We start from the raw sequence: 11190 nt of genomic DNA, 5'->3' as shown, positions 1-11190 counted from the left end.
TCCCCTCCCCAGATCATGCTCTGTCTCTGTCTCTCAAAAAATAAATGAACGTTTAAAAAAATTTTTTAAATAAAAAGTTGGTTGAGTGTCCGACTTCAGCTCAGGTCATGATCTCATGGTTTGTGGGTTCAAGTACCGTGTCAGGCTCTGTGCTGACCGCTCAGAGCCTGGAGCCTGTTTCGGATTCTGTGTCTCCCTCTATCTCTGCTTCTCTCCCACTCATGCTCTGTCTCTCTCTCTCTCAAAAATGAATAAACATTTTTAAAAATTAAAAATAAAATAAAGTAAAAATCAAATCAAATCAAATCAAATCAAATCTTAGGGGCACCTGGGTGGCTCAGTCAGTTGAGGATCTGACTCTTAGTTTTGGCTCAGTTCATAATCTCTCAATTTGTGGGTTCAAGCCCTGCATTGGGCTCTGTGCTGACCTTGTGGAGCCTGCTTGGGATTCTCTCTCTCTCTCTCTCTCTCTCTCTCTCTCTAGCTCTCTGCCCCTCCCCCACTTGCACTCTCTCTCTCCCTCAAAATAAATAAATAAATTTAAAAAATATTTTTAAAGTAATAAAAATAAAATGGAAAATCTACTTAATAACAGAAACAAAAACTACCTAATAATAAAATAATAAAATATGTAAAAACTGTGGTGCCTGAGTGGCACAGTCTGTTGAGCATCCGACTCTTGATCTCTGCTCAGGTCATGATCTCATGGTTTGTGAGTTCAAGCCCCAAATGGGGCTCTGCATTGATGGCATGGAGCCTGCTTGGGATTCTGTCTCTCCTTCTCTCTGCCCCTCACCTGCTTTGTTCTCTCTCCAAATAAATAAATAAACTTAAAAAAAGTGAATATATCAACAAACTTCACAATTGCACAGATGTAAAAGGAGACATGAATAAATGGTATTATGTATCTTATTCTTGATAGAAAACTAAAGAAAGACTCTCTAATTTACCAATACCCTCCAGCCAAAGACACCAAGAGCACATCTATAGTTGCACAAATGGGTTTATTACCTTTGTGCTATTGGGCATCTCAGTAAAAGGGTGTTTAGGAAGGATTTCTAGGATTTGGGCTTGTGCTAGGTGACTTGGGAAGGGTTTAAGAAGGTGAGAGTTCTTCTTTGTATTGGAGTTGTCAGGAAGCAGTATTTCGAAGACGGGATATGTTAACAAATCTTACCTAGACAAAGGCTAAAACTGTAATTGGTAAAGGTCACTTACATTACCCAAGATGGAAGGATGTTTCATCATCTTTGTGGTTTGGACAATGTTCCTGTCTTTTTTGGTGTTCACATGATTATAGAGTGATCTTGTTTTTACCTTGATCCCTCACATCACAGAATAACTTTGTTTAATGTTGATGTTCTGTGAAATTGTTCATGTGTAACAGAATACCACTGCCAACACCTGGGTGTCTGGAGGTGTGTTTCGCTTTCTCAAATCTATAAATTAACTGCAGTTTTAACCTTAATTACCAGTTTTGTACATACTTGTGGTATGAAATAACTTGTCAAAACATATCTAATTTGGGCATCTGAACAAATAAACATTACGGAAGAGTTAGGAAACTAAAAAAGCAAATATTGCGAACACAAAAAAGACATAAGAGGAAAAGGTTGATAAATTTACAAAACAAAACAAAACAAAACATGTCACAGTTGGGAAAACAAACCACAAACTCAGATAAAACATCTTCAACACATTTGAGGAAGGCTGATGTCCCCAGTAAAACAAACAACTCTTCTTACCAATGACATGAAAAGAATACTTTTCGAAATAGTTTTAATTTTTTGCAACAATAACGTACCACTGAAACACATTTTCAAGAAAAAATGGCTGGGACTTTAACACAGAGACACAGGGCTCGCAGAGGAGCCTCAAGGAAGGACTACGCCTCCCAGGAGGCTCTGCGCTGACCGTCTCCGGCCTCCCGACAGGCTCCGCGTGCTTTACGCGCCAGCTTTGGCCTTAGCCAGCGAGTGGCAGAGTCGCGGCAGAGGATGGAGAGCAGCGATGAAGCGGCCGTCGAGAAATGCCGAATCCACTTGCGCCCCGGCACGCTGCGCGACGCACCTCCCGCCACGTTGCACCTTCTGCCCTGCGAGGTTCTGGTTAGCCGGCCTGCCCCCGTGGGGCGCTTCTTCACCCCAGCCATCCGCCAGGGTCCCGACGGTGAGCACTCACGACCGGACTACAGCTCCCGGCAGCCCCCGCGCGCGCGCCACTCTCTTCTCGGCGAGGAGCGGCTCAAGGGCTCCTGGGGATCGTGGTCCACTGGAGATGGCGGGAGGGCCCCAGGGAGGCTGCCCCACTAGGCCTGAATCGGGCCCTCACTGAGGCCCCGCGCCTGTCTCCTACAGGACTGGAAGTGTCGTTTCGGGGCCGCAAACTACGCGGCGAGGAGGTGGTGGTGCCGCCCGGCCTCGTGGGCTACGTGATGGAAGAAAAGGGAGAGGGGTTGGTGGGGAAGGGCTTCTCGGAGGGTTCGTCGAATGACAACGAGCAAGGGCAGCAGGAGCTGGTGGAACCTCCAGAGGCGCTGGAGCGGGACTTTGTGAGCACGGGGGCGGGGTGGTGGGGGGATTGGGCTGGAGGGGGGTTGCGGGCGGGAGCGGTGGCCCCAATGTTTAGCCGAGCTCCCTCCCCAGGACCGGTTCATCGGAGCCACCGCTAGTTTCAGTGGCTTCACGCTGTGGGGCCTGGAGACCATCCCCGGTCCGGATGCCAAAGTGCGCGGGGCCCTAACCTGGCCCAGTCTCGCTGCCGCGGTGAGTAGATGGATGTGCCCTCTTCCAGGCCCCGTCCGTTCCTCTCTGACTTCAAGCTTATTGCCTAGGTTATCCAGAATCTTGCCCCCGCAGTGGATTTGGGGCTTCGGGGAGGGGGAGCACAATGGGGCAGGTGGAGCCTGGGTCTGAATGGAGGACTGGACTGATCAGGGGCAGTGTGGCTCTGACCTGTCTAGAAGGGGCTGTCATTCTGAGTAGCTGGGTCCCTCCCAGAGTAGGTGGGCCGCCCAGTCACATGTCAAAAATCCAGTGGTAGAGGGGACTCCTGTTGCAGATTCACGCACAGGTGCCTGAGGACTGAGAACCGGAACCTGAAATTGAAAGCCACTGGTCCCTTCACCCCAGTAAACCACCTCTTCACTTTGGAGCCGCTGATTCCATCACCCCAAATAAATGAGCTTTTCACAGCACCTGTGAGTTTGTGGGCACCTTGGAGCCCCTGAGCTGGCATTGCCCTTTCTCCCACAAGAAACTCTCGTGGCTCTGGCCTATAGAAACAATTTATTGCCAAGGAGCAGTGAGGGCAAGAGAGGCCAGAATTTTGCAGCCAGTACCCACCCTCCCCCCACCTCCTACTTTACAAAAGGAATTTTTACAGCCACTAGTCCTCTGTACAGAGTGCACCCACCCCCCCATGTCACTGTACACAGCTGCCTGGCTCCCTCCGGTCCCTGGTTCCTAGCAGGCCCAGACCTGTGGTCAGCTGACCTTGGAGTTGACCTGAGCCCCGAGCTCGCCTTGGTGCTGGGCCCCAGCTGGCCCAGGCCCTATGAGGCCCGTCCTCTCTTTATGGAGCTGTCCTCAGCCCCACCTCCCTTGGTATGCCTCCTGGGGACCCTGGAAGGGGTGGGATGTGCTGTCAGCCCCGCGTGCTTTTGTTGCCACTGCTGTGGACAGTGCCTGGTCACCACTTTCCCCTCTTGCTCCAGTCCTTGGGAGTGAAGTGCAGACACTTGGAGTCGATCCGAAGGAGACGCTTGAGCATAGCTCGTTCATGCCCATCGACGATGTCCTCCGAAAGTGTGAGGATATACTGGCCCTGGAGGGGAGATGGGGGGGTGGGGTCAGCCCATGTGGGGCACGCACTCTGCAGCCCTACACAAACCTGTCTCCCCCTGCCAGCCCCTACCTTGTAGTAATTGATGAGGTTGAGGTACTGTAGAGTGGAGATGACATCCTCCTTCTTGATGCTGGTGATTTCACTGATCTCGCTGTGGGAGGGCAAAGATCAGGTTCTCTGGGGACCTTCGTCTCTGCCCCAAGCCTCCCAGGAACCCCAGGAGTGAGGACAGGGCATGCCATGCACCCCCGGGGTAGGTAGGGCCAGGCTCACTTGATGGTGATCTGCGGCCTCTCCCCACTCTCTGACTTCAGCCCCATCAGGATCTCCAGGATGGTCTGGGACCAGTAGCTCCGGTAGGATAGGAGGCCAAGGTCTGAGAGGGGCTTCTCAGGGGTCCCTGTTTTCCCTTCCACTTTGGAGAGTTCATAGCCTACGGCAACAGAGCAGGAAGGGGTGGGTAAGCGGTCACAGCTTTGTGCAACCAGTGTTTCAGAGCGTGGGTTATGGAAGGAGACTGCCGGGGCCCCATCTTGGCCCTGCCAGGTGGTCGTTCAGTGACCTGGCATAAGGGGCTTGTCTGTGGTGTCTCAGTTTCCCCGTAAAGAACTAATGAGCATTCACTCTTGATCTCTGCTGTGGCGGGACCTAGGGTCGAAGCCACAGTCAACTAGGAGGGATACTCAGGAGCCAGTGAGGGCTTATAGGCAGAGCAGGGGGCGGGGAATGCAGAGAAAATGGCTTAGGAAAAGAAACTGCCTCTGATTTTCATCATTCCAGACTCTCTCTGCTAGGGTATATGAGGAGGGAAGGCAGACCCCACCTCTCGTCTAGGCCTGAGGGTTCTTGGACTTATAGTCAAATCAGTCCCCCTAGTTGCTACCTGAGGGCCATCAGTGCTCCAGGACCAGGCTAGGCCTAGCTAGGTGCTGACACGAAGCAAGGAGAGAGGTGCCTGGGTGGCTTGGTTGGTTGAACATCTGACTTCGGGTTGGGTCATGATCTCGCGGTTTGCCGGTCTGAGCCCCGTATCAAGCACTCTCCCGTCAGCATGGAACCTGCTTTGGATCCTCCTTGCCTCTCTCTGCCCCTCCCCAGTGTGTGCACGGCATGTGGCGCACACGCGTGTTCTCTCTCTCTCTCTCAAAAACAAACATTAAAAAAAAAAAAGAAGGGAGGTAAAGCAAGGAGAGCGGCGCCAATGCGCCCCCCAGGTCAGGTCATTCTTCAGCAGGTTACCTGCTCTCTCCAGGGACTCCCTCCTCCCCTCCCCCCTCTGACTGCTCTGTCCTCCTCTACCCTGCTGACTACTGGGCACTGGCAGACAGTTTCCAGCGAGCCCCTCAGCTGCTGCAAAAGCCTGTGTGGCTTCAGGTCTCCTGGAAGAGTCTTCATTCTCTTTCTTCCTCAGGGTCTGGGGCGTCCCCTTACTTGTAAAAGCCCTTCGCCCTCAGTCATCAACTATGTTGGGCCATGGCCCTTTCTGCCCCACTCCTCCCTATCTTTATCTGCCAGTCTTACCCTCTTGTCCAATCTCCTGTGGCTTCCACCAGCAGCCTGGTGGAGAGAGGGACAGAGAGGCCGGTTCTTTAGAGAAAGGCAGCAACAGAAGGGAACAGGGGCGAACCCAGGTTTCTACTCAACTGTGCTGGGCCCACCAGTGCATGTGGAGTCCTGACAGATCAACTGGAGGCCACACTCACCTCCTTGGCTGCAGGGAACTCCTGGCCCCTCCCTAGTGAACTTCCACCTGTCCTCAAGAACTGCCTGGAATGGGTGCTTCTGGTGCACCGGTCTGCTCCTGCTGGGGAGAACTGAGCACATCTTGGTGACCTTGACCATAACCTGTCTCCACTGAGGTCTGAGCTCCCAAGCTTAGATGCATTTTAAGTATCTGCCTGCTCTACCAGACTGAAGGCTTCCTGGGGATGTGCCACCATCCAGCATCATTCTACTAATAAAATTCCTCAAATGGACCACGACCTGGATTAAGTCAAGCCTCCGTGTCTTCACCAAACAGCTAACGCTCCCTCCCATCTCCCAGGTCAGAGCTTGGTTATCCCAAGGATGCAGTGAGTAGAGAGTTGAATGGAGTGGAGATAAGATACTGGGAAGCAGAAGGGGGCCTTGCAGTTGGAGGAACAGGGAAGAGTTCATGTATTACGAGGGACAGAGTCCCTTCTGGGCTTTAAAGAGACTGATCTGCCTGAATCCAAGAAGCAGAGGCCAAATCCACACAAAAATTTGCTGAGTTAACACCATTTTGATGTTTGATGACATTCTGATCATCTGTCTGCAAGGCTCAGGCAACAACTAGGGAAACGAAGGCACCGGTCCTCACCTAGGAACTTGTATGACGGCACAGAAGCAGACAGATAAACAACAGTGGCTCACCTGGCCTCTGCCCGTGGCCCTCGGCAGGAGCCTATGAGTCAGATTTGGGGAAAGTTGGGTGGTGCTTAGAACCTTAGCCAAGGAGGAGGGAGGGGCTGAGAACCTAACAAACGAGCAGGGCAGTCATGCTGAGAATGGAAGAGAACCTCAGGAGAGTCTCATCTTTATTTCTGGCCAGCTCCCCTGGTGATGGGGCTGCACAGCAGGGCTGACAGTAGCCTGGCATGTCTAAGAGGGAGGCACAACTGGGGCACTGGTGCCGGTCCCGCCAGTACCCAACCCCAGCCCCTGGCCGAGGGCACAGGTACTCACTGAACTCGATCAGCAGCTTGCCGTAGCCCCGGCGCTGGTAGGGAGGCAGGGTCAGGATGCAGGCCACGTTGTAGTCTTCCGTGGATTCCTTTTCCTAGAAAGCAGGGGTGGGTGAGTGAGGAGGGGGACACAGCTCAGCACAGGGCCGAGAGAGGATCCAGGTGAGCGCTCACCTTGGAGAAGTAGCCCACGATGTGGAAGCCCTTACAGTCATACTCCGTCATGACATAGAAGAGGAAGGGATCTGTGTCATAGTACAATGTCTTATGGTCGAGAAAACACTTGGCCAGGAGACACAGGTTCTGGGAATAACTCTGCAAAGGAAAAGGCCTGTCACCATTCTGGGTACTCAGTCTTAAAGGTAGTCACTTAGTTTCTTTACCCAAGGCTGATAGGTGATGAGCCTTCCTCCCTGGGGTCTGATCCATTCAATCGGTCAGGCTGTCCCTGCCACTCAGGCAGAGCGACTTCTCAGTGCTGAGCCCATATACCAGCTCCACGATGGTGCCTGACCACCTGCCTTGCTGGTGGGCTGGGCGGGCTTACCCCCGGGCCCCATACCTCCACCTAAGTCTCGCCCAGGGGGCTTCCACTGCCCTCTGCTGTAGTTGACAACAGTCAACAAATTGCAGCGTGTTTCCAGGAAGGCAGACTGCCACGGCTTATGAGCAGCTCTACCCAGGTGACGGTCCTAGGAATCTACCTGTCCAAAACCACAACACTCTCTGGCCCGCAGTCGCACCTACTGGAGGCTGACCTCCTATCCTACAATGGAGATTAGGTGTTCTGAAACTGAAGGGGAACAGCCTTTGGGGTTGCCCAGCAAAATGATTAATCTTGCTGCTTTACCGCTATACACGTTTTTCTCCTGCATACCAGACGTGGCTTTTTAACCACCTGCTGGGCACTGCCATCTGGATGCCTAAATCCACATTTAACCACGAAGAACAGCAGTTAAAGCGTCTTCCTGCAAGCTTCCCTAGCACCCGAGCCAGAGCTCTCACCTGCCCTTCAAGATGCTTCTCCCTCACTGCCCTCTCTGCCCTGGGAATGACCTCACAGTCCTAACGGTCCCTCCAGATTACTCCTTCCTTCCCGCAGCCACAGACTGAGGCAGGTTTGAAGCCCAAACCTGCAGTGACCCCTACTCCTCCCCCAACTGACCTTATTCTCACCACCTGAGCTCTGCTTCTTGTAACAACCTTGCCTCCTGCTCTCTGCCTTTCAGCCCAAATGCTCTTGAGCCCTCACACCACCTGTACGTCCAGGCCTACCCTTCAGGACCCTACCGCTTGTGACTCCCTTACCCACCTTACCCTTGTGTCAAGGATCAAAGATGACCTCCTCTGTGAAGTTCCGCTGGCCATCTCCTCTGGTTCCTGAGCCCCCTCCCCGCCCCCCCCCACCGCCCTTTGTTTCATGACACTTATCCCTGGAATCTGAAGATACTGGCAGATCTGTTTTTTCCAGACTGTGAACACTTAGAGCCTTTGTCTGGTTACTGGTCACCTTTATACCTCCCCACACCCGCCCTACGGCAGGAACTCCATAAAAATGGGATAAACTAATCTGCTAATCAGACTGCTGTGTTCCTGAGCAGGAGGAAGCTGCTCATTTAACTCCCCCCTACACCACCAGTGCCAATGGCTCCCCACTGCCCCTGAGCCACAGACCTTGTTCTTACGTCCATCAATCTCAAAGAAAGAGATGGTGCCCTTGCGGTAAATCTCATTGCCCGGAGGATGTCGCAGGTCACACTTGGTCTGAGGAAGACAGGAGGATCAGAGGCAGGGGCAGGGTGGAGGGCAGCAGGCAGGCAGCCTCCTGGGACCCCTCATACCAAGTGACGCTGCAGACACTTCAGGCTACGGCCGTATTTGAGGCAGAACTCGCAGAGGTAGAGGACGGGCAATGTGGTAAGCTCCTGTGGGTACGGGGAGAAGTACCACGGCTTCAGGCGGTGCCGGCCCAGCTCGATGCACTCGATGTTCTTCATCCGGGTAACGATGTCGTCGTGGCTGCGGTCAGACACCAAGCTGCCAGTCATGCGTGGAGCCGACGGTATTCCATCTGAGCTGTCCTGGGAGTCCTGCCCAGGGCCAGTGGAGAACACCAGGTTACAGGACACAGCTCGCGTAACCCTTCCATAGGTTTCCTTGTTCAAGCCTAACAACAACCCTATGGGGTAGTGTGGTACTATATTCAGCACTTTCCAGGAAAAGAAAAGGAAACCAGGAAAGGTTTCAATTGTAGTTTGAAAAAGATCACCCAATGACTGATCTGGACCAGCTCTGCGTGGCTCACAACCCTACCTAGATCCTTCACTGCCTACGACCTCTTATTTATTCATTAAAAAAAATTTTTTTTTAACATTTATTCATTATTGAGAGACAGACAAAGACAGAGCATGAGCACAGGAGGGGCACAGAGAGGAGACACAGAATCCAAAGCAGGATCCAAACTCTGAACGGTCAGCACAGAGCCCGAGGCGGGCTTGAACTCACTGGGAGACCGTGACCTGAGCAGAAGTCAGACGCTCAACCGACTGTGCCCCCCAGGCGCCCCAACCTCTTATTTATTTTTAAGCCAATCACTGAACTCTCCACCCTGCCTGTGTCCCCTCCTTTTCACCCAGCTTTCCTCTTCCCCAGACCTACCTCATCAGTGCCCAAGCAATTTGATTTTCGCTTCCGTCCTGGCTGAGCTGCCACTGCCCTACGGGCGGATCCATTCTGCAGGTGAAATTGTAGGAACGGAAAAGGTGGCTGTGAGATGAGCTTTAAAGAGGCCGCCAGAGGGGAGAAGCGAAGACAAAAACAAGGGTTTGGGGAACTTACCTGAGGAAAAACTGAGGCTGGCGCTGTCTCGCTGGGCACTGGGGTTGCTGGTGAAACCACCTCCACCTTCCGTTTCTGCAGAGAGAAACCAAGAAAGGTGGGTCAGAAGGTAGAGAAGGTGGGACCTAAGAGGAAAGCAAGGTCCCTGGAATTGCTGAGGGTACCGTTGAGCGGTGGTTGGGCTGCAGGCAGGAGCTGGAGGAGAGCGGCTGGTCAGGCTCGCCACCGGGAATGGCCTCCCGCTCCTTGGGCAGGTTGAAGCGGAGTGTGATCTGGACCGGGATTGGCAAGGTCTTCCCGCTGGCCTGGGCGGAGGCCGGCTGTAGAGATAGGTCCAGGGTCTTCCTCTGGGGTGGGGATGGTTGTGGGATGGGGAAGGGGAGTAGGGGCCCCTCAGCGTGGAGTGATCAAACCCCACCCTCTGCCCTCTCAAGGACATAGGAATAGCTACTGGACTCTGGAAGCTACATCTGCAATTTGGCCCCCATCCTTTGCAAGCTGAAGCCAGAGTGGAAGGGTGTGGACTCCTACCCATCCAGGAGCCCCTGAGGCCAAGAGATGAGAAAAGTAGGAGGCAGGAGAAAAAAGGTGAAGCACGGGACCTACTCACCACCTCTCTCTCTGGAGAGCCGGGGCGGGACCCAGGAAGTCCGTTCTTGGTGGGGGTCTTGGCCTCTTTCTTGGGGAACTGGATCTTCTTTAGGTCCAGCCGCTCGTGGGTCACCCATTCATCCAGGCGTTTGTTGACTGTAGCAGTGGGGATGGCTCAGGAAGGAATGCCAGAGGCTGCCTCCCAACCCCACCCTGCAGCCCTACCTCACCCCAACCTAGAACTCACAGTCAATATAATGAACGTAGAAAAGCTTGCGGCCACTGATGTCCTTCACACTCAGGATCTCGGCCAAGGCTGTGGGAACAGCACAGGCAGGAGCCTTAGACGAGCCAGGCGATGAGGATCCACCCTCCTAAGACCTGATCTCCACCCCCAGACTGGATCCCCAGCACTTGGAAGCCTTCGCCCAAACCCCTTTTTAGTCACCAAGTGCCGCCCCCTCTCCAGGCCCCGCCCTGTCCGTCTCCGAGCGGCTGAGAGCCACGCCCCTCCCGGGTATCTGCGCCCCGCCCGCCCCAGGATTATAGAGGCCCCACCCCCTCCCGAGGGTTCGGTTGACTCCCTCCCGCCCCTCGCCCTCAGGTTCCTTAGCCCCGCCCCCCGACGTCACTCACGCCACTCATCTTCGTTGTCCTGGTTCCGCCGAAGCACGGGCAGGCGGCAGCCCTCGATTATCTCCCCCTGGGGAGACAGCGCGGCGCCAGGGTCGGCTACTGGGGGGCCTCGGGTTCTACCCACCTCCCCTGGCTCCCTCCGCCCCGCCCCGGGCACCGGACTCACCACCTCCGCCATCTTCCCTCCCTCCACTGCCACTTCCGGCCCCTCTGGGAGACGTCACTTCCGGGACTGATCGCGCTGTAGGCCCGCGCCTCCTGAAGCCGCTTTGGAAGAAGACATTTAAGAGACACCGCTATCCAGCTGGAAGCAGGCAGGCGTCCCGTTTGGCTGGCGGGAGAGTGGGGTGTTTTAAATGAAGGCCTGGGTCCTAGGTGGAATCCCCGAAAGGCGCACAACGATTGGAGGAAAGCTGAGTCCGTCACGTGACGCCCACCGGGTGCGACGCCGATCACGTGGTTACGGCGCGGGTCACGTGGGACTAGGTTTGTGCTTCCAGGACGCCCGGGCTCGAGCGTCTCCTCGTGGCAGCGGGAGGCGTCGCCGGCAGGGACACAGCCTGCTGGGCGCCGG

The 11190-nt window shown here is 54.3% G+C and overlaps 2 protein-coding genes across 6 annotated transcripts; one reads left to right on the top strand and one right to left on the bottom strand.

The window, feature by feature from the left end:
- The first annotated feature begins 1889 nt into the window (after positions 1-1889).
- On the top strand, positions 1890-3196 carry RNASEH2C (ribonuclease H2 subunit C). 2 transcript variants are annotated; one of them, XM_047071132.1, is made up of 4 exons: positions 1910-2169; positions 2358-2551; positions 2646-2765; positions 3061-3196. In XM_047071132.1, exons 1-4 carry the CDS (start codon positions 1998-2000, stop codon positions 3085-3087), a joined length of 513 nt encoding a protein of 170 aa, XP_046927088.1. In that variant the 5' UTR covers positions 1910-1997; the 3' UTR covers positions 3088-3196. The 2 variants fall into 2 exon arrangements, with proteins under 2 accessions (XP_046927087.1, XP_046927088.1); XM_047071131.1 differs by having other exon boundaries at positions 1890-2169; positions 2646-3196.
- Positions 3197-3270: 74 nt separating this feature from the next.
- Positions 3271-10927, bottom strand: KAT5 (lysine acetyltransferase 5). Of its 4 annotated transcripts, XM_047071128.1 has the most exons (14): positions 10783-10927; positions 10617-10683; positions 10228-10296; positions 10000-10136; positions 9554-9709; positions 9390-9464; positions 9210-9284; positions 8393-8641; positions 8226-8315; positions 6726-6866; positions 6553-6646; positions 4120-4279; positions 3916-3997; positions 3271-3825 (listed from the first exon to the last, which is right to left on the bottom strand). In XM_047071128.1, the coding sequence occupies exons 1-14, from the start codon at positions 10792-10794 to the stop codon at positions 3691-3693; spliced, it is 1542 nt and encodes a 513-aa protein (XP_046927084.1). In that variant the 5' UTR covers positions 10795-10927; the 3' UTR covers positions 3271-3690. The 4 variants fall into 4 exon arrangements, with proteins under 4 accessions (XP_046927084.1, XP_046927083.1, XP_046927086.1 ...); XM_047071127.1 differs by having other exon boundaries at positions 10617-10927; XM_047071130.1 differs by lacking the exon at positions 9554-9709.
- Positions 10928-11190: the final 263 nt, after the last annotated feature.

This window comes from Lynx rufus, unplaced genomic scaffold (assembly GCF_022079265.1).
Source record: "Lynx rufus isolate CCGP_SWC_20201006 ecotype Redwood Valley unplaced genomic scaffold, mLynRuf1.p SCAF_9, whole genome shotgun sequence".
Classification (NCBI taxonomy): domain Eukaryota; kingdom Metazoa; phylum Chordata; class Mammalia; order Carnivora; family Felidae; genus Lynx; species Lynx rufus.
The sequence above is the reverse complement of the archived record's forward strand: the minus strand, read 5'-3'. Positions and strand labels throughout refer to the sequence as shown.

Excerpts from the sequence above, each read along its gene's own strand:
- KAT5 (XM_047071127.1), bottom strand. The coding sequence starts at position 10,794 with ATGGCGGAGGTGGTGAGTCCGGTGCCCGGGGCGGGGCGGAGGGAGCCA. Across the intron at positions 8,642-9,209 it reads ATTGCTTGGGCACTGATGAG|GACTCCCAGGACAGCTCAGA; the intron begins GTAGGTCTGGGG and ends GGCCCTGGGCAG. Across the intron at positions 8,316-8,392 it reads AGTGTCTGCAGCGTCACTTG|ACCAAGTGTGACCTGCGACA; the intron begins GTATGAGGGGTC and ends TGTCTTCCTCAG.
- RNASEH2C (XM_047071131.1), top strand. The coding sequence starts at position 1,998 with ATGGAGAGCAGCGATGAAGCGGCCGTCGAGAAATGCCGAATCCACTTG. Across the intron at positions 2,170-2,357 it reads CATCCGCCAGGGTCCCGACG|GACTGGAAGTGTCGTTTCGG; the intron begins GTGAGCACTCAC and ends TGTCTCCTACAG. Across the intron at positions 2,552-2,645 it reads AGGCGCTGGAGCGGGACTTT|GACCGGTTCATCGGAGCCAC; the intron begins GTGAGCACGGGG and ends CTCCCTCCCCAG.